Raw genomic sequence first — 25257 nt, forward strand, 5'->3', positions numbered from 1 at the left:
CCTCAGCTTGGCAGAGCAGGTCTCAGCTGCTCCGTGTGGGTAAGACAGCCCTAGGGTCCCTTAGTCAAAGGGCACTTCTGAAGATCCTGAAGCTAGCAAGCCTAGGAAAGACTGGCCTCCTCAAGGCGCACCTACAGGGAGGGTCCTGGCGGGGGTGCCTCTGGGCCTCTGGATCGCTGGGCAGGTGAGTTTCTTGCTGTGGAGGGAGGAATGGCTTTGGTGTCCCATGAGCTTGGTCAAACCTGGGTCTGCCCTTGTGAGGTGGAGATGCTCTCTTGGCACTCAGGGCTGGGGCCGCCTCCTCCTCCTCAGGGACCCGGGAAACCTTTCCCAAGGATCCCCACTCCGTGGGACCCACCCCATATGCCCAACAGAAAATCACTCAACAGGAAATGCTCCCTTTCCCAGTGGACACTACACAGAACGCTCTCACAGACGGGTCCCTGACCGGAGTCAGGAAGGGGACCCGTCGGGCCTTTGGATCCCAAGGTGCTTGAAGAATCATCTACCGTTTTGGGTGTTAAGTCAGCAGGTATCCTCGGGGGCTCGTCCAACTGCAGTCACTTCTCTGCTCCAGTGAAGGGATTTCAGTAGCTCTGACTGTCCCTGCTCGGCAGTGCGAGTGACAGAAAGGGGGGGAACGGCAGAAACTGGAATCTGGCCTTGGTGCGACCGCAGGTCATACCTAGTGCAGCGTGGGGGGTGCCCGAGTTGTCCAGCATCTCCTCCAGGGACACAGCTGCCCTGTTCTTGAAGCCTGCTCCTAACAGCCAAATCACAGGCAGAATGAAGGCACCCACGGAAACTTGCTCACCCACACAGACCTCGCGGGTCTGAGGGGAAGTGCAGGCGGCGGCCACACCCGCCACCCAGCGTGAGCAGCCTGGGCCTGAGGCACAGAATGAGCCATCCACTTGTGGGCCCCGGGACGTGGAGTTAGGGTTTAAATTTAGAATGTCCCCAAGGGTCTGTGTATTGTAGACTTGGTCCCTGATACAGCAGTGTACAGAGGTGGGGCTTTGGGAAGTGATCCGGTCATGAGGGCGCGGACCCAGCAGGGGACTGATCCATCCATGGCTGAGGCGGGGGAACTGAGGAGGGCGTCCGGGGTGTGCGCTCGGGACAACATCCTGTTCCCAGCCTCCTCCCCTCCGCCATGTTCATTCACGCTCCTTCTTTCTCTCTCTTCCCCTCCCCTCTCCTTCCCAGTGGCCATGAGCTGAGCATCCTCACCCCACACCTTTCCACCAGGAAGTTCTGCCTCCACTCGGGCCAGAGCAACTCGGGTCAGACAGCCATGGACTGAAACCTCTGAAACCATGCGCCCAAATACATCTTTCCTCCTTTAAGTCGCTTTTGTCAGGTTTTTGGTCACAGCAACAGAAAACTGACTAACACAAATTGAGGACCTGCCCTGTCAACAACTAACCAGGAAATTCAATCTTCCTTTTCTTTTGCTTTCCTTTCCCTCCTTCCCTCCCTCCCTTCCCCTCTCTTCTTTCTTTTTTTTTTTTTTTTTTTTTTAATATGCCAGGGATTGAACCCAGGGGCATTTAACCACTGAGCCACATCCCTAACTTTTGTTTTTACATTATTATTTTTAGTTTATTAGAGACAGGGTCTCACTGAGTTGCTTAGGGTCTCACTAAGTTCCTGAGGCTGGGTTTGAACTCATGATCCTCCTGCCTCAGCCTCCAGAGTCTCTGGAGATTATAAGTGTGTGCCACCATACCTGTCTCTTCTTTATTTTATATGTTTTTAATCTGACTATAAAAGCTACATATATATTCATTGTAGAAAATAAGAAAAAAGTGGAAAAAAAAAGAAATAATCACAGATAATTTCATTACTGAAAAGCAAGCACTGCTAATGTTCTGGCAAATTTCCTCCCAGGACTATTCCAAGCATATTGCTTTTACATTCTGGAAAATAGTTGTAATGTACTGCAAACACGATTTTGTATTGATTTTTTTAAAAAACTATATCATGAGCATTTTTCCATGTTATTAAAAACTCTGCATGAACAATACTTTTATGACCATATAATATTCCATTGTAGAAACACATCATAATTTAGTGATCATACTGTTACATTGTTTCCAGTTTTGTATGTCATGAATAATACAGAAAAACATCTTTGCTCCAAAATGTTTTCTGCATCTTGGGTTATTTTATTAGGGTGGATTCTAATAGTCTTGTTATGTATTTATATTTCAGTTTCTCTAAGGAAATCAGAATAAATCTGATTTGCGAACTCAAATGCCCACTTGGATTAGGAAGTGAGTACCGTGGGCTAGAGGAAGAAGGCTTGAAAAACTAAGGAAAGTCGGGGGACCCTGTTGAAGTGGCAGCCACTATCAGGTCCCACTGGTGGCCGTCCTAAGTCCAGGGCCAGGGTGCTGCTGGACCGCCCAGTTTTCAAAGAAGCTGGAAACCCAGGCTTTTTACTCCCGTGTAAAAGTTGACAGAAGAGCTCCTCCTGCCCTTCCAGGCTGGCCACAGCCCACTCACAGGGGCTCCTCCTTCCCTGGCCACAAGGAAGACCCCCACATGGCGCCAGAGCGTGGTGCTACCAAGGGCATCCACGGATGATTCAGTGGAGAGCAACCCCTGGATTTTCTAGTTTGCGTCGGTTCCAAACTTCTTCGAGTCCCTCTCTTCGGAGCCCAACATGCGCAAACGGCATTCCCATGGGTCTGGGTCCCGGCCAGAGCCTGCAGGCAGCTCGTTAGACGGCCCACTTCACAGGCAGGACCCGAGGCCCCGTGCTGCTCTCCTTCCTGGTATCGCTGGTCCACTAATCCCTCCAGAAACCAGGCGAAATCCTCATCTGGTCACCCCAGGGATGTGCCGGTGTCCCATGACTGGGAGTGGCTGGGACTCAGGCTGCCTGAGGTTGACTGCGGGGACCTGGAGGGACCCGGTGCATCAGCAGCAGGTGCATGTGGACCCAGGAGGGCTCTGGGTCTTGGGGGCCTCACCCGCTAGGCCCCGTGGGCACCACCGCGGCTCTGACCGCAGTCACAGAGCGGCCTGCGATGGAGAGAAAAAGAGCCCGAGAGTGCAAATCCCTTCACAAAGCCCTGGAGGTGGCTTCTGTGCACCCCACCATCTGTCATCGCAAGAGTCACAACGGCTCCCCCGTCTCGCCACTTGGACATTTCTGCGGGGGTCACCAGAGTGGATCAGGGGCCCTGACAGCAAAACAATGCGCAGCAAGGTGAAGGCCGGCGAGAAAATCCTGCTAAACAAACACCAGGGGTCAAGGGCGCAGAGAGCAAGACCCACGGAGACCCACTAATTGGAAATAATTCCGAGATTTTCAGACATTACGTAGTGACAATAAGGTGCAAACACCGGATTAGTGACCTCCGAAAGACAGAGCGCTTTTGTTCCGTCTTTGTCAGAGCAGAACTTAAGCCCGTGTTTTGAAATTCCCATCCAGCACTCCGCGTGAATGTAAAGCTGGCCATTTAATAACGCAGCCAGGGTTAGAGTTTGAGCCTTCCGTTCCGGGTCAAGAAGCGAAACGTATGTGGGCGGACGTGGGGAGAATGGGACAGGCGCAGCCCCGAGAGTGGCCAGAAAGCCCTGCTCGCCCCGCTCCTTCCATGCTCAGCACACCTGCGGACACCTTCGCTCTGCTGAGGGCACGGCGGCCACCACTCTCCGCCGGCTCTGGGGACTCCGTGATGTCAGTTTTGAAGGCAGTCTTGTCCAGCCTTATTTGTTAAGGTTTTATTTGGGTTAGGGTTTGTACTTTGAATATGCCAGAGAAATCTCAGGGAGCCCTATACACAATCAAAAAAAATAGGAAGAATTTTCTGGAAACGCCTGATAGGGCTGGAACCCGGTTTGGTTGGGAGGCATGAGCATTTCAAAAAATCAATGCCGAAGACATTTTTAAACAAACAGATCTTTGCGTCGCTCCTGGAAGCCTCGGCGGGGTTCTCGGTCCACTTTGGATCAGCAGATCCCCCAGGTCCCACCTGGAGGGCCTCCCACCTGGAGGACACGGGACCCTTTGGGCAAAGGGGGGGACACTTTGATGAACCCAGTCCATCTGTGGTCTCCTAGATGCCATGGTGCTCTTTCCTGGAGTCTCTGTGAAGGGCTCAACTTGCACAGAAACACCCGGAAGTGACTCTAAATCTCTATCTCTCCAAAGCTGGTGATCCTGGCAGAAAGGAGGGCTCTTGGGAGCCTCCATCTTCTCCACCAAGATCCACCACGGTGAGTTAGGTGCTCACTGATTCTCGCCAAAGGACCAGTGAGCACCCTGGGGACAGTGAACCGCCCGTGAACCGCCCGTCTCAGCCCAGGCTAGTCTCATTCTGAAAAGATCCAAATGACAAAAGTGAGGCACAGATGTCCCACCTCTTCCTGCAACTGAGGCACCCAGAGACCTCTCCCTGGGTCTCCACACAGGACTGCAAAATGGCTGTTCCAACGGCAAACCCTGCCCATGCCTCACCCCCAACACATGACCAGCAGAAAGCTTCTTTATTGGCTCCAAGGACAAAGCACAAACTACAGCTGCCAGATCATAACTTGGAAGCAGAAAGGCGCAGACGGGGTTGGAGAAGGCAGCTTGGCCAAAGCAGGCTGAGGTCCCTGGGGCATCTCTGGCTGAGGAAGGGCGTGGGACTGGCTTCCCGAGGACTCCATTCTTTGGCGAGACTGAGAGGTGCCTGGGGAGTCCTAGCAGGACCCCACGGTTCAGGAACCTCAAGGGTGAAATGCAAGGTGAGCTTCACACGCCCCTTAGTCCAGGTGCCCTGCACTTAGTAGGCACAGACCCTCAGCCAGTTAGACCTCGCCTCTGCCATCCCACCTCCCTGATGGCAGAAAGCCTGAAGCAAGACTGCACAAGTGGGACACAGACTCAGTCTGCACCACTGACCAGCCCCTCCTGCACCGTGGTGGTCACCAGCAGCTGCCACCCCTCCACCCTGGGCGGCCGGCTCTCTCCTTGCCTCCTCCCTCCAGGTGTGCTCCTGACCCAGCAAGTCTCCCTTTCACAGAGTCCTGATGAATACATCATCTGTGTTTTCTTTGCCTTCTTTTTAATGGCCTGGACTATCCTCCAGCGACCCAGCTGTGCATGTCAAAGAAAATGTATTGGGGTCGAATGGATTCTCACATCGCACAGAAATGCACGGCGCGGCAAAGGACCCCTGGCCACAGGATATGCACTCCAGAAAGGAATCTTCGGACCGGCCACGCCAGCATGCAGCCCGCCGTGTCATACTCCATTCTTTCTCTCTCCCTCTCTCTTTTTCAGATTTTTCAAATATGGTTATGCAAAGGACTTCTGTTTTTAAACTCGCTGTGCAAACACAAACATTTCACAAAGCCCACGCAGATAAAATCAGCTCTGGTTGACTGTGTCCTGAACACAGGGCGCCCTGCATTTTGACCTTTCGTTGTCGTGTAGAAATGGAGAAGCGCACTTAAGAGAAATGGTGAGATTTTTATGTTGGAAACAAAGGCGTGGCCCTGCATGAAGCAGGCGCGCTCTCTTCAAAGGATGAGATGTTTAAAAACTGGGGGGAAACGAGAAGGTACACTTCCTGCTTCAGCTGGATGGAGGAAGAGGAGTCTCAAATGTGCCAAGCAACAGGTGGGCTTGAGAAACTCAGCAAAGGGTGCACGGAAACGCGCTCTGCCTGCGGCCGTGATCTTCTAAAGAAACAACATTTGTATTTTGTTCCATAACTAAATGAAATCAGCTAAAGCCAGAGGGAAAGTACACGCGCCCGCAGTCGACGCGTTCCATCTGACTTTCTGTTCTGGTGAAAAACATCTCTCTTGAGCCTGCGAGCGCTCCGACCCTCACAGCTGAGGACAGATGTGGCTAGCAACGCCTGCGAAACAAACGCCAGGAAGCAGACGGCCACCACAGGCTCGCACACCTGCAGGTGACATCACCGGCTCTATCTCACCCCAGCAATCGATTCACACAGAGAAACAGGTGTCGCTGGCCCCAGAGCCACTCTTAGAAAGCATTCGCCTCCCAGCCCAAGGGTGCAAGTGGCAAACTCCAGGCTGAACTTGCACCTGCCCTCCAGGTCTGTGCAGGGGCCGGGAGGGTCCCATGCTCCCCGTGCCAACTTCTCAGGACACCTGCCCCCTGCATCCCCGGGCTCCAGATGCAGTCAGAACAAAGGCTTGGAGAAATGTCTGAATGCCACCTTTTCCTGCCCTTCAAGGAACTTTGTCTTTTCTCTTGTAGCAAAAAGTTGTTAACACCAGTTCAGTCTTCCCGAGTGTCTTGCCTCTGAAATGGCTTTCCTGGGGGCTCAGTGACCAGGCGTTTAGGAAGCTTTTGCCACATGGAAAGAGCACATACAGAAATGATGCATATATGAAATGTGCTTTAAAATACTCCAGCAGGGAGCAAGGGGAGGATAGGATGAATGAAGACCGTCCAAATGTTGGTAACTGCAGAAACTGGGAACAAAGGAATTGGGACTCCACTTCCTTATTCTCCCTGGTGCTGGAGACGTTCCATTAAAAAAAAAAAAAAAAAAAAAAAAAAAAAAACAAAAAAAAACTTAAAATATGTAACAACATTTCCAGTCGTCCCCACTTCTCCTCCCTCCTTTGCAACAGAATCAGAGTATCGTTCATGCAAACCACCCTCCTCCATGGATCCGCTAGGCTTCCCTCACACAAAAATTAGGATCATTCCAATTCCCCTCACCAGTTATGGCCTTAATGCACAGCTGGTTTTCCCTGGACAATGAGAAATGGGGAAATCTTTTGAAGTGTTCCTGAAAAAAAAAGTTTCCATGCTGCTAAAAAGCAACAAAGAAGCATACAGGAAAAGATGGGTCCTCCCCTTCTGCTAAATCTTATTATATCTGCATGTGTCAGCAAGATCCTCAGCAGTCATTTTGTGACCATGAGGGAGACAGTCAAAGATAAGACTGACATGCTGAGAGGGTTGCAGTTTGCAGAGAAAGTCTGGTCATTGAGGATGTCCCTGAGTCACAAAATATCCACCCTGAAATTATCTCACTTCAGGAATTATTAAGCGAGGAAACAGTCCACTTACTGTTTACAAGAGCCAGCCAGGGCTGCCTGTTAGAACTCAAGGCATCCTACCTAATGCCAAACGACCACTGAACAAAGGAAGGAGGGTATGGAGGCCCTGAGGCTCAGAGACGGCCATTAGATGCTCTTTGCTGCATCATCAGAGTCTTAATAAAGTCGACTGCGAAGTCTGCTGTATTTCCATGAGTTGAGATTTACATTCTGCATTCCCTTAGAACAGAGAGCCTCTGTCTTTTATTCCACAGCACATATTTTGTGTTTTACTTATTTGGCAAGCCGTCAGGTACATCCTGTGTCTTCTCTTGTCAAGCTGCTCTTTGCGGGTCTGGAGTCTCCTCTGGTGGTCTCCTGCACGGCTACACCAGGCGAAGGGCGCTGTGACAACCATGGGCGATGGCAAGGTCCCCGTCAGGCAGCCTGTGCCTGGATGACTCCCCCACCTCTGACGTCACGCCCTGTCTCCAGACAGAATGGTACCCCCGTCTCAGGGCCCCAGCGGAACCCGGATGTGTGTCACCTACAGCGTCACACACGGGCGTGCCTTCCACATGGAGACTTGCCTTCAGGCAGCTGTTGGTAAGTGGAAGAATCATTTTCTTTCTTCTTCTTCCATTGCTTTCAGATTGTTTCAGACAACAAGCATAAAAGAAGAAAGAGCAGATGCTGCTTCTTTGTGAGGAATTTTGTCTCCAACACCTAGTGTTTTCATTTTTCCTAACTTTTTTCATGACAGAAGATACATGATTAAAAAGAATATTCTAGAAGGTTTCCTTTCAAGCAAAACAGAATCCTTGGGTTCAGTCCATTAGCTCCACTGGGGAGTGTGTCCTGGAGCACAGGTTGGTGACTTCCTCACCTGGACCCCAACTCCTGGCCAGGGGTGTGACAGATCCCAGGGAGAAGGCTGAGCAGGGACAGACCTGATCTCTGACTCCTTGACCCCACACGAGGAGGTCAGGGGCCACAGGGAAGGAAACAGAGGCTCAGAAAGCCATAGTCCTCTGAGGTCACTGAGGGAGGGGTCACACTTTCCTGAGACGGAGCAGAGGCTTTCCAGACCTTAGCCAGGTGGTCAGCCTCTGTGGTCTCAGCCAGCTCGCCACCTTCCATAACGCTACTCAGTTGTTGCTTACAACGTACATTTCAGAAGGAAATTCCCATCAACGTGGCCTGCCCTTCCAACTCTGGTGCTCTACAAATAAGCAAGCCGCTCTAGGGAGTTAAGGTCAAAGCCTGAGTTCAAACCCCCAGTCCACCTGGGGTGGAAGCTCCTTCATGGAGACCTGTTGGGGCTCCGCCCTCCGGATAACAAGGAGCTAACAGCCCAGGGGGTGTGTGGAATTGGAACTCTTCAAAAGAAAATTTTAGACAAATTAAATTTAGCCAGCTTTATTTCAGTAAAGAAAAAAATTCATGAATTGAGTAAGTCTGAACCCCATCTTTGAGAAGGCTCAGCCCACCACATGGGCAAGATTCCCACCAGGGAAGAAGTGACCAACAGGAACAACCTGACCGGCTGTGGTCAGCATCTGCCGGATACGGTCATGCCTGGGCAGCTCTCAGCCCCTGATTGGCTGAGACTCAGCTACTGTGTGAAGAGTTGGCCTCCAGTTAGGTTGCAGTCTGCTTCTGCATCAAGTCAGGCTGCAGTTCACCACCTCCAGAGAAAGGCTAGGCCCATCCTAAGGTGGGCAGGACTCCCCTGCGAGCTGCCAATGAAGGCCCAACAGGGAGGGCGGGGGTCAGTTCTCAGGGTTCGCATCCCTGTGTCGTTGCACGAGCAGCCAGGAACGGCTTTTGGGGGATCTACCGTTTCGGAGGGGCTCCGTCCTCTCCACCCATCGGTGTGATTCATCTGAAGCTGATTCGATCCCTGTTTACACACCAAACACCACCACCACCCCCAGCCAGCCAACGAAACAAAACACATTTTCAGTGAATCTTGAAAAATATTTTATCAACACAAAAACCAACACAGCATGTGAGCTTCTAAATAAAAGATCTGATCCGGTCTGCGCTGACCGAGCACCTTGTGTGTGTCCTGCCAGGACCCAGAGATGAAAAGAGGGGTAAAGGCGGTGCTGACCCGGGAGCTCTGGGTCCGGGGCAGCGTTCCTGCCCACACTACTCACTGTGGGCTGGACGGCCCAGGCCGCAAGCGGCTGTCCGGTACAAGGCAGGACGCAGATGAGCCTGAACTACTCACCACATAGATGCCAACAGGGACCTGCCTCACGTCAGGACAACAAACACCTCACCAGATGTCCTCGGGGACAGAGTCACCCCACCTCAGAACCGCTGGTCTAGGAGGACGTAAATAAATAACCCGAGGAGGCACTGGTGCAGGAGGCCCAGCCCTGGACCTGGTGAGTGCCAGCGGCCAGGCTGGGCAGGAGCAGGCCAGGGAGGGCCTCTCCTGGCCCTGGAGGCCCCAGCAACCTCAACAGGAAGCAAGACCTAAGTGATAAGGCACCTCAGGGAACATGACAAGCGCTGCCTCCACAGAGGCCCACAGCAGGTGACGCAGGGGCTGCCCCCTTCAGAGATGCCCCTGCACCCCACCCCCAGGCACCACCCTCTGTGCCGGGTAAGGGCTGCGGAATGTTCTCGATTGGTCAGACTCGGAGCCACACGTGAGGCAAAGTGGATTTCACACGGCAAAAATTGCCAAACCACAAGGCAGCGTAGTGACTGGAAGGAGTCGGATCTAGAACTCTCTGTGGCTGGCTTAGCAGAGCTTCCAATTCCTCCTTGCCAACTTAGCTGTGCATTAAAACTTCAGAGAGGCCCTGCAGGAGGAAGTCCCGAGCCAGGAGCCAGGTCTGCAGCAGTCACGGAGGATCAGCCTGTGGCCAGGCCCGCAGCCCATGGTGTCCCTCTGGATGGAAGCACAAGCAGGTGCGGGGTGAACTGGAAGAGCTCCCCCACCTGCAGGCGCACAGGCTTGCCGCCCACCGGGCCTGGCAGTGCAGCCCAGCTCAGGGAGCCTAGGGAAGGTGGTCCCCCGTCCAGCCTGGCTGCCATGACCATCCTGGCACCTCCCTGTCCCCGACGCCGGGCAGCCCTTCTCAGCACCATGATGAGCCTGCTGCTGGGCTCCGCGCAGCCTCGTTTCCCTCTGCCCTCGGCGGCTGGCTCCGCAGCAGTCAACCCAGCAGGAGTCGGGCACCGCCTGCTGCGTCCGCCCGGGCAGAACGCAGAGCTGCTTTCTCGCTGGTGAGAGCTGGAAGCAGCTGCGCCCCACTCCCCGGCTCCGGGGAGAGGTCAGCCGCGATGCGTTTTCCAGATGGACGGGATGAGCAGTACCTCCTGGAACGTGACCCCGGGCACCTGCACAGAAGCCGAGCCTGGCACGTCCGCCCAGCACCCTCAAGGGCTCAGGGGACCCGGAGTGGAGAGCTGGCTCTGGTGGCCCCCGGCACGCTCCCTGCCTGGCAGCCTCGTAGGTGAGGGGCCAGGTCAGACCTGACCGCCCAGGGAGAGGGCCTCCCTGAAGCCCCATTCCCTCTGCCATGTCCACGGCTGACACAAGACCAGACGGCACCTGTGTTTACGTGGAGAGCTTTAGACACACCCGGGAGCCACGCTGAGTCTGAACAGCTTGGCTTTGCTGAAAGTGATAGAGTGAGCAGAAACGTGAGCTTGAGGCCTCGCCCGGGGTACGTGAGACCGACCGGGCACCGTTCCAGGCGAAGAGCCCTCCCAGACACAGAGGCCCCTGGAAGAAAGGACTGGAAACGGCCTCAGACAGGGCGCTGGGCCTACCAAAGTGGAGCCGGGGCTCCTACCTGAGGTCTCTTTGGTTCCAGTTCACTAACGTATCATCTAACCACAGCAAAACGTGCCCTTTTCAGGCAACAGGGTCGGATGAGTCTGGGGGCAACGCACGACGCAGACTTAGAATGTCACCCCAGACTCCTGGGGCCCGTGTCTAGGGGAGCCCTCCCCTGCATCTGTTGTCTTCTGTGGTTTTCCCTTCTTGGCGCACAGATGGAGTCACGTGGCGGGTGCCCTTTAGAGTTGGCACCCCGAGCCTCGTGCCAAGTGGTGTGTGATGGTGTGGGTGTGCCAGCCGGTCAACTTCCCAGCTGAAGGACGTTTGGGACTGTTATCAGTTTAGGCCATTATGCACAGAGGTGCAGTCAGCCCTTGCATTTGGATTTTTGTGTGAACCGAGGTTCCACTTCTCCTGCGGAGGCGTCTAGAAGTGCCGTCGCTGCCTTGCCCTTCCGCACGCAGTGTTGTCTGGGACGACCCGGGTTTCCCACGGTGCCTGCCCACCAGCCACAGGCCAGGGTCACGGTCACTCAGCACTTGGCTCCTCTGGACTGGCTGGCTGTGGTTTGGGGGTGTTTCTTGGCAGGGAGAATATCAGGCTTTAAGCCATTCTCATACACAGGATGTGTGATCATTTTAATTTGCATCTCCTTAGTGACTAATAATGCTGGGGCATCTCTTCATGTTTTTATTTACCATCCACGTATCTTATTTAATGAAATATCAGGTCAAGCCTTTCTGCCCATCTGTGCAGTTGGTTTGTTTTGCTTTCCTGGTAAGGGCTGTCACAGTTATATACATTCTAGATGCGACTCTTATCAGATCTGTGTTGTGCAAATATTTTCCCCCAGTTTGTGGCTTGTCTTTTCATTTCTTAGCAGTGTTTCTCAAAGAGCAGATGTTTTTAATTTGGATAAAATCCACTTTTACCAACTTTTTCCTTTATAGCTCGGGCTTTCTGTGTCTGAAGGAAACTGCTTTGCCCAAGGTCATGAAGACTTTCTCTTGGGTTTTTCTAGAAGGTTTTACGCTTAGGTCCACAATCCATGTGTGTTCACTGCTGTACATGTGCTGAAACACGTGGTAAGGGTTTTACATGCACAAATGTCTCATTGACCCCCGTGTCTCTCCTTTCCCTGATACCACCCTGAATCGATTACTGTAGCTTTATAGCAGGTCTTGAAAATAGGCTCTGTACATCTAGTTCTGTTCCTTTCTGAAATTGCTTTGGCTGGTCTAGTACTTTGTTTGGTTGGTTGGTTCCAGGGGCCCTTAACCACTGAGCCACATCCCCAGCCCTTTTTGTATTCTATTTAGAGATGGGATCTCACTGAGTTGCTCAGTGCCTCGATTTTGCTGAGGCTGGCTTTGAACTTGCAATCCTCCTGCCTCAGCCTCCCGAGCCATGGGATGACAGGTGTGTGCCACGGCGCCTGGCTGGTCTAGTACTCTTACCTTGACAGTTTTGAATTGATTTGTCAGTGCTGCACCATGTCTGCTCTGGGGTCTAAATTTGAGTTGTGTTAATTCCCAAATCAATTTGATTTGAGCACCTCGAAATTCTTCTGAAAGGAAATGAAGGGTCATTTTTTTCAGGGAGATAAAAGAAAGACCCCTCAGACCCTCCAGGCCCAGCAACGTTTCATGGTCCTGCCAAGCGGCTCCAGCCACGTGCTGACGCGTGGGTGCTGATGGCAGGGCCCTGGAAGGCCATCAGTCGGGCCTTCCCACAGGCTGCCCGCAGTAAGGAAGAGGTGCAGTTGGATCTGACCCTGCGACCTGACCACGAGAGGAGTGTGGTTCCTTGACCGATCTTGGGAATGGAGGTCACACCCCAGGGGCCACTGGAGCTGAGTGCGAGTTCATAACAGGGAGGAGAGGAGGGAAGTAGACCTTCCAAAGGCAAAAGCAAGACCAAGTGGCAGAGGGGCAGGAGCTTGGCGTGCGGGGCAGGAAGAGGGCTCAAATGCCCCAGCCAGGGATCCCATTGCCAAATGCGGAAGCCGTGGGGGCTTCTGAGTGGATGGGTGCGATCAGATCTGAGAAAGTCCCCCTTCCTAGCAGGCCAAAGATCCTGGAGACCACCCTGTGGGTGTGGCGGTGAGCAGGAATGGCTGTGTGGTCAGACCAGCAGTTTCCCAAAGGACCAGTCCACTGACCTGGTAAGAGACAGGGTACCGGTAGACAGAGAGCTCGGGGAGACAGGTCCGTCTGCTCCCTCCCTCCCCCGACCCTGAAGAGCATCTGTGCTCCCCAGGCCCGCCACCACAGAGGTCCACCGTGACACACAGCAACATCGCCTCACCCCCCGAGGGCTCAGTACGTAAGACCCTAGGACCTGGACACTCTCTATAGTCTGCCATTGGGGGCAATATTTTGTGCAAAGGTCATCTTTAAAATGCAACCTTCCAAAAGGGGGCTTTGCTTTTAAGATTATACCATTGGGGTCAAATCATTTCTTGGCAACGCTACAGATCTGGTCAGAGCCTCACTGTGAAGTTTGGAAAAGAGACAGATGGAACACTCAGCCAGAGCCCCGGTGACAGAGACATCTATTCCCTGGAAGGGGAAGAAAGGGCAGAAAGGCATTTTTGTTTATCTTTACAGAATTTGGAGAACAACAGTCTCCCCCAGCTGTCTCCACGAGATCAAACCAGCTGCAAATGGGAGTTGCTAGGTATCGGCCGACATTGAGATCAAACTCCAGTAGGGCCCCCGGCCCTGCCTCTGTCCTCCCCTCCCCTTGCATTTCAAGATGACAATTCCATTTGTTCCTTGGTGCAGCCTGTCCATTCAATAAGCCTTCTGATTCATCTGCAAACTTCAAACTCTGCTTCTGATCAAAACCAGAACACGAGAGCCCACCACCCCTTCCCTTCCCGCAGGGTCATCCGGGCTCCCTCAGAACACACGCGCGAGGTCTTGGAGTGACCGCGTAACCACAGGTCCTCCTGTTCCTCCTAGGGACGTGCCCACACCAGCCGGGTCAGGGACCGCCAAACCGCATGCAGACGCGTTCCCACCCCTCGGGGGTCCCCCACTCACCCTCCCCCTGCCGCTCTCGGGACACCGGAAGCCTTACAGGGAAGGAGCACCCGTGACGCCACGTCAGGGTTGGGCACAGACCTCACCAGAGACCCAAACGGGCTTTTCTCAGGGTCTGTGAGAAACCCGCAGAAAGAAGTCAGTCCTGGGCAGGACTGCCAGGTGCTGCCCACAAGTCACAGCCGTGTGGACTTGCACTTCACTACGGCAGCGCCAAATGGAAACCTGCTTCCTTCCTCATTCACGAAAGAAAGACAGCGAGCAGAAGCGTCCTGTTGCTGGGAGTCCACCGCTCCTGTCCCGGGAGCTGTTCTTAGAAACACGGGCACAAGCAGCACACTGGAGAATGCCAGGCCGCTGGGTCACGCGGCCAGAGAAGGAGGCCAAGGTGAGACGCCCCTCCGCGTTTCCTCCTTCAGTGGCCCCTGGGGGTACCAGCAGGAGGGACCCAGGTTCCTCAGGCAGCTGCGCCGGGTCAGGCAGGAAGAGCAGTTAACTCTTTCAATCTTGTAGAAAAAGAAAAAAAACAAAAAACACAAAACACCCACACGGTGGGGAAATTGTTCCCCGCTCTGTGGGCGGTGGGGCCCCAGGAGCTGTTATCTGCAAAGGGCACTTCTGGGGGTTACCCAGCTGTCAGCACTGTGTGGATTCCACCCGAAAACCTCAAGCCAACCAGGGGGAATGAGCTCCAAGAGACGGTTTCCACTCGGCAAAATGACTTGACTTTACGAAAAAAAATGTAAAAGGCGGGATAATAAACGGCACACGGCGGGACCTGGTGTGAAATTCACGGTCAGTCACGGCTGATGGTCTTCCTGCTTCCTGTGTTTATGCTGTCTGAACATGACCATGGCCGTCTCAGTCCAGGCCCTCAGCACCCTACCTGCAGGAGGCCGCACTCTCGCTCAGGTGATCTCTCTCTCTCACACACACACTCATACACACGCACACACACTCATACACACACACACACTCACACATACACTCACACTCTGACACGCACAAATGCACACTCTCAAACTCTCACACACGCACACGCATGCATACTCACGTACACTCACACTCACACTCTCAAACTCACACGCATGCACACACACACATGCACTCACACACACACTCTCAAACTCACACGCATGCACACGCAGACACTCACACACACTCTCACTCTCACACACATTCTCACACTCACACACACTCATACACTCACACACACACTCTCTCACACTCCCACACACTCACACACACACACATACGTGTGCCCACACACCCTGCTGCACCACACAGACAGATCTGGAAGAGCTGGTCCCACAGGAATTACAGGTGTCGGGGCAGAAGCGGGAGGAGGTATGTGTGAGTGCGTGTGCAGGGTGTTCCTAACCCCGGACCCTGCTCACTTCAACGAGGGAGGTTTGCACCCCTGCACATGCATGGACACCCCCTCGGGCCCCACAGCTGCCATGTGGGGGCCCCTCTTGCTCTGGAGCAGCTCTGCCCACCTCCACCCCAGGTCTGCAGTGGCCTACAGGGGCCACGTGCTCCCCAAGGTCATAGGATTCCAGAGACCTCTTCCCCTCCTGCCACTCTCCTCTCCTTTAGGACCCCAAATCCACTCCTCCGCAAAAGTGAGGGCTGTCATTCTAGAACCACGGTCGCTTCCTCCCTTTCCTCCACCCCACCCCCATCTATTACAGAGGTGAATGCGCGTTGTCTCCCTCGCCGCGCGTGGGCTTGGCCCTTCAGTTAGAATTTTGGAAACAGATCTGGTGATTCAAACCCAAAGTCCCAAACCTGTCTTCCAAAAGTATCCCTCCTCACACAGAGAAGACCCAGGACACCCTCGGTCTCAGCATCTGGACTCTGGGTAAACATGACAAGGAAACGTGAGCCATTTCTCAATAGCAAGCGTGAGCCTTTGAGTGACCCAGAACTGGGCAAGCACAAGGCACAACCCCATTTTAAAAAGTAATCTAAACAGTGTGGCCACTCCTCAGAAGACTAAGTTTAGAATCACCATAGGATCCAGGAATCCCACTCTGGGTATAAGTGAAAAGAGGAACTTAAGCAGGTGTGTGCACACCCAGGTTCACACCAGCCGAAGGCAGAAGCAACCCAAGTGCCCACTGATGGGCGACTGAGAAAATGATCACGGTGCGTGCGTACACGGGAACGTCACTCACCTTCCAAAGGGTGGACTCTCTCACACATGCTATGACATGGAGGGGTCCTAGAGATGCCATGCTGACTGAAACAAGCTAATGAACTCAGACAAATACTTACGATTCTGTCAGTGTCAGGTACCTAGCGTAGGCAAATTCCCAGAGACAGAAAGAATATGGCGTCAGGGAAAGGGAAGACAGAGAAAAGGGAAGGGGGACCTTGAGTTACAGTTTGGTGTGACAAAAAAAAGTTCTGGAGATGGATAATGGTGTTGATTGCACAAAAATGTGCCAATGAAATGTACAATACTTAAAAATAGTTAAAATTAGGCTATGGTTTAAATGTGTCCCCTCCAAAATTTGGGTGTCAAAACTTAATGGCCAATGTGTTAGTATTAAGAGGCAGGGTCTTTAAGAGGTGATTAGGCCATGAGGGTTCCTCCCTGTGAATGGAATTGAGGACCTTATAAACAAAGGCTTGGACCAGTTTGGGCTACCTTGCCCTTCCTCCTTCTTTCATCTGAAGATGCCATGCTGCTCCCTCCAGAGAATGCGCCATCTTGGAAGCAAGGAGCAGCCCTTGCCAGACTCTGAACCTGCCTGCACTTTGACCTTGGCCTCCCCAGAACTGTAGGAAAGACTTTTCTTTATAAATTACCCAGTCTACAGTATTTTCCTATAGCAGCACAAACAGACTAAGACAAATGGTCAATTTTATGTTAGGCTTATTTTGCCAGAAACAAATAAAAGGAGAGAAGTTTCAGTTACTACAAAAAAGCTAAGGAGACTTGTAAAGAAGGGACTTAACCAGAAACTCACATCTTTCATCTTCCTCTTCCTGAATGAGGGAAGCAGGAGGTGGCAGGTCACATCAGGAGGGCCAGAGGAGCCACTACCAGGCAACAGTGGCCTGCGGGCTTCTGAAAGAAAAGGTCAATTCACTGTGCCACCAAGCAAAGATGGGACAAGGAACGTGGGAAGGAGGGGGAGATGGCACAGACGGCTCTTCAGGGACACCTCAGTGAGTGTCATCAGTTCCTGGCAATTGAGGATTTCCCAAAGATGGGTTTCCTCGCCACCACAAACTCACAGGTGCCTCGGGACTTCCTGGAGTTTTAAAATAAGAATTCCTTCTATCTCAGGGACAATTTTTGGAGAACACAACCCCTTGGTAATGGATGCCCTCCACGAGCCCATGGCATGGAAGATGTCCGTCCTCAGGTCGAATGCCCGGAGCTCTCCACACCACGCTTGAGTGCGTCAGCAGCTCTGCTTCGAGGGAAGCCCAGCCAAGCTCCAAAGTCATCTCTGAGCCACAGAAGTCACCTTCCGGCCATTCTCTCCCAGAGCCCTCCGACTCTCAGGTGACACAGCTGCCTTCGTGACTGCTGGTTCGCTGGCCGCCGCCCGCTCCCAGTCCTCAGCCACCGCGGTGGAGAGCACGGGACTCGCAGAGGCTTCGCCTTCCTTGCCAGAGTCATTGCTCTCACTTGTAACTTTTCCAGCTTTGCTTTTGTTTTGTTTTTGCTGTATTTACAGAATACACAGAATCCCTGCTCTGTACCTAACTCTCCAGCCAAGACAGACAGGACGGCCTGGAGACACGTTTGCCGGGTGTCCCCTGTGAGCGCCCCCGTGACTGGCAGGAGCACATGGCCGCGAGGCTGGGGTGTGGCTGGAGACAGCTCCTGCCCCACGCAGGGTCCAGCTCCTCCTTGCTTCCCCTCTCGCTCTCGGGCTTCGGTATGGAAGTCAGGTTCCGAGTTTGGGGTCGAGACTGAACCCCGAGGACTACACAGGCGATCTGAAGCCCCCAGAGTCCATCCCACACTCCACGTCCTCCCAAGCTCTGCCAAATAAATACAAACGGTAACTTAAAGCCTGTGTGTCCTAAGGGGCCCATGGGATCGGCCTTCCAGGGGCATCCCCTGTGACGGCCGGGCTGCCCTCCCACACGCCCACTCTAGAGGAAGAAGGTGGCTCAAGACCACCTCCTCTAAGGAGCCTCAGCTCGCTTGCCTCCCTGCGTCCTCCCGAGCCTTCCTGCGTGCCTGCTCTGCTTCCCTAGGAGTAGCGCCCTGCAGCAAGAACGGTTTCTTCTCACCAGCCCTCCAGATAGAGACTCCCACGTCCATCCACCTGGGTGGCAGACTGCATCTTCCAGAAAGGGCCACGCAGGCTCTGGTTACTCAGCTTCCGTAGCTGAGGGGAAAGGTCCCGACTTCCTCTCTGAGAAAACGGGCGTTGCTCTGACCAAAGCAAAAGGTGATGCCTGTGACGTCTCAGGCTGGGTCACAGAAAGGAGGCAGCTTCCACCTCCCCCACTCGCTCAGAGAGTGTCCCAGAAAAGCCACCAGGAAGCCCGGAGAGGAGCACAGGCCCAGCTGGCAGCTGGCACCTCCCTCCGGCCTACGGAGAACCAGACGTCGGATAACAGCAGAGGCTGGCGACTGTGGGGAGGGATAAGCCGCCTCTAGGCTTGCTTCAGACCTTGAGCCACAGAGCGCATGAGCATGACACATGCTTAGTGACATCAGGGAGTCACAGCAACCGGAGCGGGCCCCATAAATTTAGTCACAACAGGAGCAATTGCAAAGCTCCAAACTCTCTGAAAAAGGCTGGTCAGCCATCACCACCTCCTTCACCGTAAGGCTGGAACGTGACACGGTTGGCCTCTGGGGCCACTCTCCTCCTACACCCTGCCTTGAAGATGGCCGGCACTTTCAAAGTCACACCGTCTTCACCCAGGCCCTCCTGGTGCCTGTCACCACCTTGGCTTTTTTCTAGCATATATATTTTCCACCACAGCCCTCAGGACAGGTATATCAGGTGAGAAGTAAGGGAAGATGAGGGAGGGTAGGGAATTTGCCCAAGACACGCTGGAGAACAGGTTAGAGGGCCTAAGACCAGAGAGGCGGGCGACTGTCCAGAAACCATTCAGTGGTAAGAGGCGGAGCTGAGGCTGCAAACCGGGTGCTGCTGACCCCTTTGACAGCCAGTGGCTATTGTCCAGCTGATTTCTTGACAGAGTATCATGAAAGAAATGCCTGGAACCAGGGAGGTTGACACCCGCACCAGGGACCAACCTGAGGATTCAGAAACAAAATGTCCCTCCACGTTCCTGAGTCTTAAGTGTGAAGCAGCAGCAGGGCCCCACAGCCAGGCGTGGAAACGCCACGGGGCCCTGGGGGCTGCAGGCCTGCCGCCGCTCACAAAGCCCACCCTTGGCTCCTGCAGGGCCACGGCTCACCACGTGCACCGTTCCACCCAGCCTCCTGCCCACCGCCTCCGACCGCAGCTCTCAGTGAGGTCGGGCTGTTCTGGGGAAAGAGGAACCAACGTGGAGGTCAGTGACAACCTGGGCAACACCCAGGCAATGCGCTTCCTCCAGAACTCACCAGCACCTCCAGTCCCAGGAGGGGCAGAGCTAGGTCTCGCCCAGTGGCGGGCGAGGAGGAAGATCATGTTCGACCCAGGCAGGTGTCCCCACCACACACACGTGGAGCTGGTGGCAACACAGGGTGGCTTCAGGCCTTCCCTCTGGGCTCTGGAGGGGACCCAGAACCTCTGACACTGGCCTAGTCATGACAAGAGCAGGGACCAAGGTCCCAGGCAGCCAGCCCCTCCCCCGCTCTACCGTCTTACCCAATTCCAAACCACTGGTAGTTGGGCAAAAGGCCTGCGGCCTGGCAAAGTGCTAAAGAGAAAGCTTTATTCCCAATCCACCTGTAGGCTGAGCTTCCACGGAGCCACAGGGAAGTAGCCCCGGGCATCGGGGAAACAGCCTGTCTAGAGCGCCATCTCGGCTTTCTAGAGGAGAGGCACCTTTGGCACCTGCCTCAAAATGGGCTGCTCCCTTCGTTGATCTGCAGGACTCACATGACTGAGAGGAAAACCCAGCCCAGGAAAACCTCTCTCCCTCTCTCTCCCTCTCCCCACCACCTCCTTCCTCATTCTGAAACAGTCTGCATTTAGAACACTCTAGAAAAAGAGCCTCTTGCAAGTTGCCAAGAGGACATTCCCGACCCTCACCCCAGAACGACGTGCCGGTGTCCCGTCAGCTTTGGGGTCCGGGGTCCAGCAGCCACACCACGCCTGCTCTGGCAGGTACGCGGGCATCCTGCACACAGGGGACCCAGGCACACAGGCAGCCACGGGCCTCCGGACACCACCCTAAAATGTGGCACCTTGGTGTTGGAGAGGACAACAGAAGAGGAAGGTCGCTCGCTCCCCACCCTCCCCTGAAGCAGGCGGTGAGACTCTCATGGAGAGGGGCGCTGCTGGTACCTGGTGGAACGTCCAGATGCCTGAAGACAGGCACAGAGAAGAACCTGAGCAAACGGCAAGCCGCGCTCCCCAGGCCCTCCTCCCCTTACTCCTCTGCCGTTAGGGGCCCCGCCAGGAGCCTGGTGGTGGATAAGGGGAAGACATTTCTCTATCCCTGCACAGTCTTGGGTTTCTCTGAGCAACTTCTTCCTCAGGCTCCAGAAATGCCCCACGTGAACACCTTTCTTCCCACGTGCTCATCCCCAAGGGATCCAAGTCCACGCCAGCCCTCTTCCTGCTCACAACCACGCGGAGCCGGGGCCCGTGTCCCTCTGGGTCTCAGTGATTGTCTGTGGTTGCCAACCCTTCACACTTAAATTGAAATTTGTTACAGGCGTTTTAGGAGGTGAACGTTAACCTTCTGGGTGGTTTATGGAGATTTTGTGACAATGTCCCTGAGCTCCAAGGTAGGTACTCTGGGGAGCAGTTTGTCAACACCACCTAACACCCTTCGCTGGGGCTGGCTCTTACTTTAATTCAGAATATAACACATGCTTACGCCTGCAAACAGGAAAGGGTTGCTTCTAGAATGACAAGACCACATTGGTGGTACAAGAAACAAGCATTTTCATAAACGATGCAATTGAGACCAAGGTAGAGATTCCGAAGTAAGATGAAATTGGGGATTTTTGCCACTGCCAGACAGGGCAGGACAGGCGGAGGAGGCTCCTTGTGAAGGGACAGGGCTCCTCCTGGCCCGGCCTGGCCTGGCCTGACCTCACACCCAGTGCACCCTGATTTGGGTGCTTACTCTTGGGCAGGTGACATTACCCCGAAACCACTTCTGTGTCCCTGCTATGGAGCTTCCCATTTTTGTGTTTTGACAGAAATGTTCCACCTGCCACCACTTTTGCATAAAATCCTTATTCCTCCAAACAGCAATTTGCTCTTACCAATTAAGCACCCAGGACAATTTTCATCTGTGCCATTGACATCATGGAACAGCAGCCACCAAAAATAAACTCACAAACCTTAGGACTGGAACAAATTAAAAGCTCTACACCAGTAAGCACATTTCTTAAAAAAAAAAAATTAAGCTTTACCTGTGGCTATAGCGAATGGCTATCGTCAACCCAAGCTGTAATTAAGAAGAGAGAGAAACACAAATTAAATAATGTCAAGGACATGCTGATTCACAAGAAAATTAACTCAATACAAATATTTTTTAAAAGATTCCTAAAATGCTCTGTTGCTAATATTTCATAAATAGCACATTTAATGATAGATCTTTAGTTTCGACTCTGCTTTTAACTGATCATTATATTTTGAAAAGTTCTCAAAGAGGCCCAAATTATTTCCTTGTGGATTAAACAGAAGGTGTCCTTCAACAGGAAAGACTTCCTGAAGGGGGCTCTCTTAGCTCTGGGTCAGCAGTGGAAGGACTAGAGGCAGACTGTGGCTGACTCCAAGGTTCATGTTGGGACAGCAAAGTCACCAGGGGACCCCTCACTGCCTCCGACCCCAGGAACATCAGTGGAGCCCAGGCCACCAAGGAGATGGGCCACCTGGGAAAGGGACTCCCGGGGGATCTGCGTGGCCTTCACACTGGTCCTGACAGCTCAAGGCCCAGGTGTAGACACAACAAAGAAAATGAGGCTGAAACGCCAAGGTGACATCAAGAGACTGCAGAACCCAGCAACCACTGCAGGCTGAGGTGAGGCTGTGACTTCCTCTTTTATCTGTGGGTGGAGGGGTATTGTGGGAACCTCCCAAGCAAATGGGAGGGTCAAATGATAAAGCCTGGGCCACAGCTAGTTCAAACAATGTCGATGATTCATAGATTACAAAACAGTCCAGCCAGCCGGCCAAGTTCAACTGTATCAGCAAGTTACTGACACTCTCAGAGCCTCAGTTTCCTCATCTGTACCATGAGCAAAATCATAAACCTCTCATGGGATGTGAAGCAATTTTTCTGTATTTCTGTGTGTGTGTGTGTGTGTTTGTGTGTGTGTGTGTGCCCACTCCCCAAAAGATAAGGAAAACTACAAATATTCAGTCAAGTGCTGCCACTAGCACAATATATAGGCAATACTCCAATTATGAAAATGTTTCAAAATTTAATTGTCGATTTGTTTTTAGAACTTTGAAAGTATTTCACCATGGAACAAGCGATGATCACTATCCAACAAACCTAAGTGAACCTCACGGACCTGTCTAGTTATCACACTAGTCATTTAAAGCTCAGCAATGAAGAGCCTAAGTGTTGCCTAGATCATTTCTTTGCAAAAGGTCTGAGTTGTACCTTGAGATCCCCAAACATCACTGGTGGTGTTCTTGATATCCCCCAATGGGGGGGCGTGTTTGTGGTGCTGGGTGATGCAGGGTGACAGGCGGGACCCCGGAGGTGGGGGGAGGTTGGGAAAGGCAGGGGAGAGAGAAAAGGAGGGAGAGCAGAGTAAAAGTTGAGGTAAGGAAGTCCCAACGCCACAGTCTCCTGGAGGCAGCTCCAACCAAGGTGAGCCACCGGGAATCAGGGGAATCGCACTTAAGTTTACAAAAAGTGTGCAACACAAAAGCACGGGAGAAAAACTCCGGTTGGTTTCCTAGCAGCCCACCTGCATGTATCCAATCATCTATCTCAACCATTCAAGGCGACTTGAGCAAACAGCAGAGGGAGGTGCCTCCAGACTGCAGGAGCAGGAGGAAATTACTTAGGGAAAGAAAGAAAAGGCCACACTGCAGCCAGAGAGGTCAGGATGAGCAATTTGCAGATTTTACATGCTGCGTCACTTTACATTTCCTGGGGTTAGAAAGTTCTGGCTTATGGTTTGGCTAATTATAAGATCATTTCACTGACTGAATATTTTGATAAGTTTTGGAGTACAGTTTAATTGGTGGCTTTTCCACAGTTGAAAGATAAGCCCGCGCTGGAGCAGGAAGAGGAAACGAGGGTGGGAGGGGGAAGGCTTAGAGAAAAGCAGAGAAAGTGACCCCAGGGCAGCCGTGCTGGTGAGAGGGGCCGGGAGGTAAAGCTGGCAAGGTGAACATCCACGAAGCGCTTTTATCCATCTTCTCCCAGCTTCCAATCAGACGTATCTGATTTTACTGTCGCTTTTAAAAGGAGGTCCTTGTATGGACAGCATGGTGAACCACAGGAACTCCAGTGGACAGGGTCAGCTCACACCCAAGGCCAGTCCCGCCGCAGCTCCCTGGAGCCCTCAGGTGTGCAGGTGGTGCTAGAGACCGGGACCATGGGACACATGCTACACGGGAACCAACGTGGGGGTGGAACAGGGCATTTCAATGGTCATTCCGCAACGGTGGCTGAAACTCTGTATGGAAGGCACTGGATCCAACCAGGCAGCCCCGAAAGAAGATTGGAAGGGTGTAGGAAAGTCCCCATGGTCTCGCTGTAAAACCACAGGTTGCAGCAGGCTGATGAGGCAGTGTGTCGCCTGGCTGGCGAGAGGAGGGGCCCATGCCTGCTCCGCCTCACCCGCGGAGGAAGGGGGGGGGTCTCCAAGCTCGGACCTTGGCAACCCAGGCAAAGGCGACTCGTGGGCTACTGGAAGAGGAGCCGGACGGTTTTCTCCCTTGGCCGTCAGAGCAACCATCTGCCTCTCTTAGGCCCCTCACCCTGCTAAGATGCATTGGCAACTCAGAAAGACCCTTCAGCACGTCTCACATCCGTGCACACAGGCACACTCATGCAAGTGTGCACACATACACTTGTGCACACTCTTGTGTGCAGGTGCACACTTACAGGTACACACCCTCACACCTGAACATATGCACTCTTCTGTGGTGCATTGTGCAACGTGCTTGTTTGTGTGCACACACGTGCACGCCTATGCTTGCTCACACAGGCATGTACCATCACATGTGCACACAGGTTCCCACATACACACTATAAATTCGTGCATCTGCATGCTTAGGCACGTGCATGGATACACTCTGGCATTCAGAGAGGCCCGGGGAGCCCCTCAGACAAAGGGAGGCCTCAGACAATTGACCCCTTTGTTGCTGGTCTCAGCAGGGACCCCTGGAGAGGGGAGAGAGGCCTGTGGTTGACCCCTGACCCCAGACCAGCCGGGCTGAGGCCCAGGGACTGGAGGTCAGCAGGAGTTGTGTGCTGCTCTCCTTGGGGACCCCCACTCCAGGACCTACTGTAAGTGTTGCCAGAACACACTTGACCAACAGCCCTGCCGCGTACTTCTCTTTTAGATTTACACAATTTGTTAGTCACAAAATTAAATCAGTTTAATGGCAAAGAAGGAGGAATTTTGCATTTCTCAAAATCTCCACCAGCTACACCACCCCTTTTCCTGCTGTTTCAGCCTGAAAATGCTCCTTTTCTGGAACAGCTGGCCGAGGCAGCTGTTTTGCATCAACTCAGAGGGTTTTCCTAAGGCCCAGGGAGCTCAGACGACAGGCAGCCCGTCCTGCATTGAAGGGTAATCTGAGAATAATTTGCCGTAAGACACCCAGAAGTGCTCCAGCTGGGGCCAGATCCGCCCCAAAGCACCACGCAGACGGGGGCGGGGGGGGGGGGCTTGTAGAATAATAATAATAACTTTAATAACTTTTAGAAACACATTTTTAAAACATTATAAATTTTTCTTAAAGAAAGGAATGATTTAAAGGATCACAGAAAGCAGCCAGGAAATTCCCTTTCATGTCCGTGGATGGCCACGAAGTGCCTCTTCCCCAACGCCCATGACCACTGGCCCTGTACAGCTGGGAATCGGCTCTCTACATGGGCACTGGCTGCGTGCTTAGGATGCGCTTCCCCCTTCTCTCTCTCTCCCTTTCCCTCTCTCCCTCTCTCTCCCTCTCCCTCTCTCTCTCCCCCTCTCTCCCCCTCTCTCTGTCTCTCTTTCTCTCTCTCCCTCCCTCTTTCTCTCTCTCTCTCTCTCTCTCTCTCTCACACACACACACACACACACACACA

At 53.2% G+C, this 25257-nt stretch overlaps 1 protein-coding gene across 1 annotated transcript in view; it reads right to left on the minus strand.

Annotated features, from left to right (window-relative positions):
* Positions 1-25257, minus strand: part of Acoxl (acyl-CoA oxidase like) — a 296158-nt gene that overhangs the window by 220061 nt on the left and 50840 nt on the right. Inside the window, 1 exon segment of the mRNA XM_047522545.1 lies at positions 21410-21444. Coding sequence (XP_047378501.1) covers positions 21410-21444 — 35 coding nt within the window.

This window comes from Sciurus carolinensis, chromosome 13, assembly GCF_902686445.1.
Source record: "Sciurus carolinensis chromosome 13, mSciCar1.2, whole genome shotgun sequence".
NCBI lineage: Eukaryota > Metazoa > Chordata > Mammalia > Rodentia > Sciuridae > Sciurus > Sciurus carolinensis.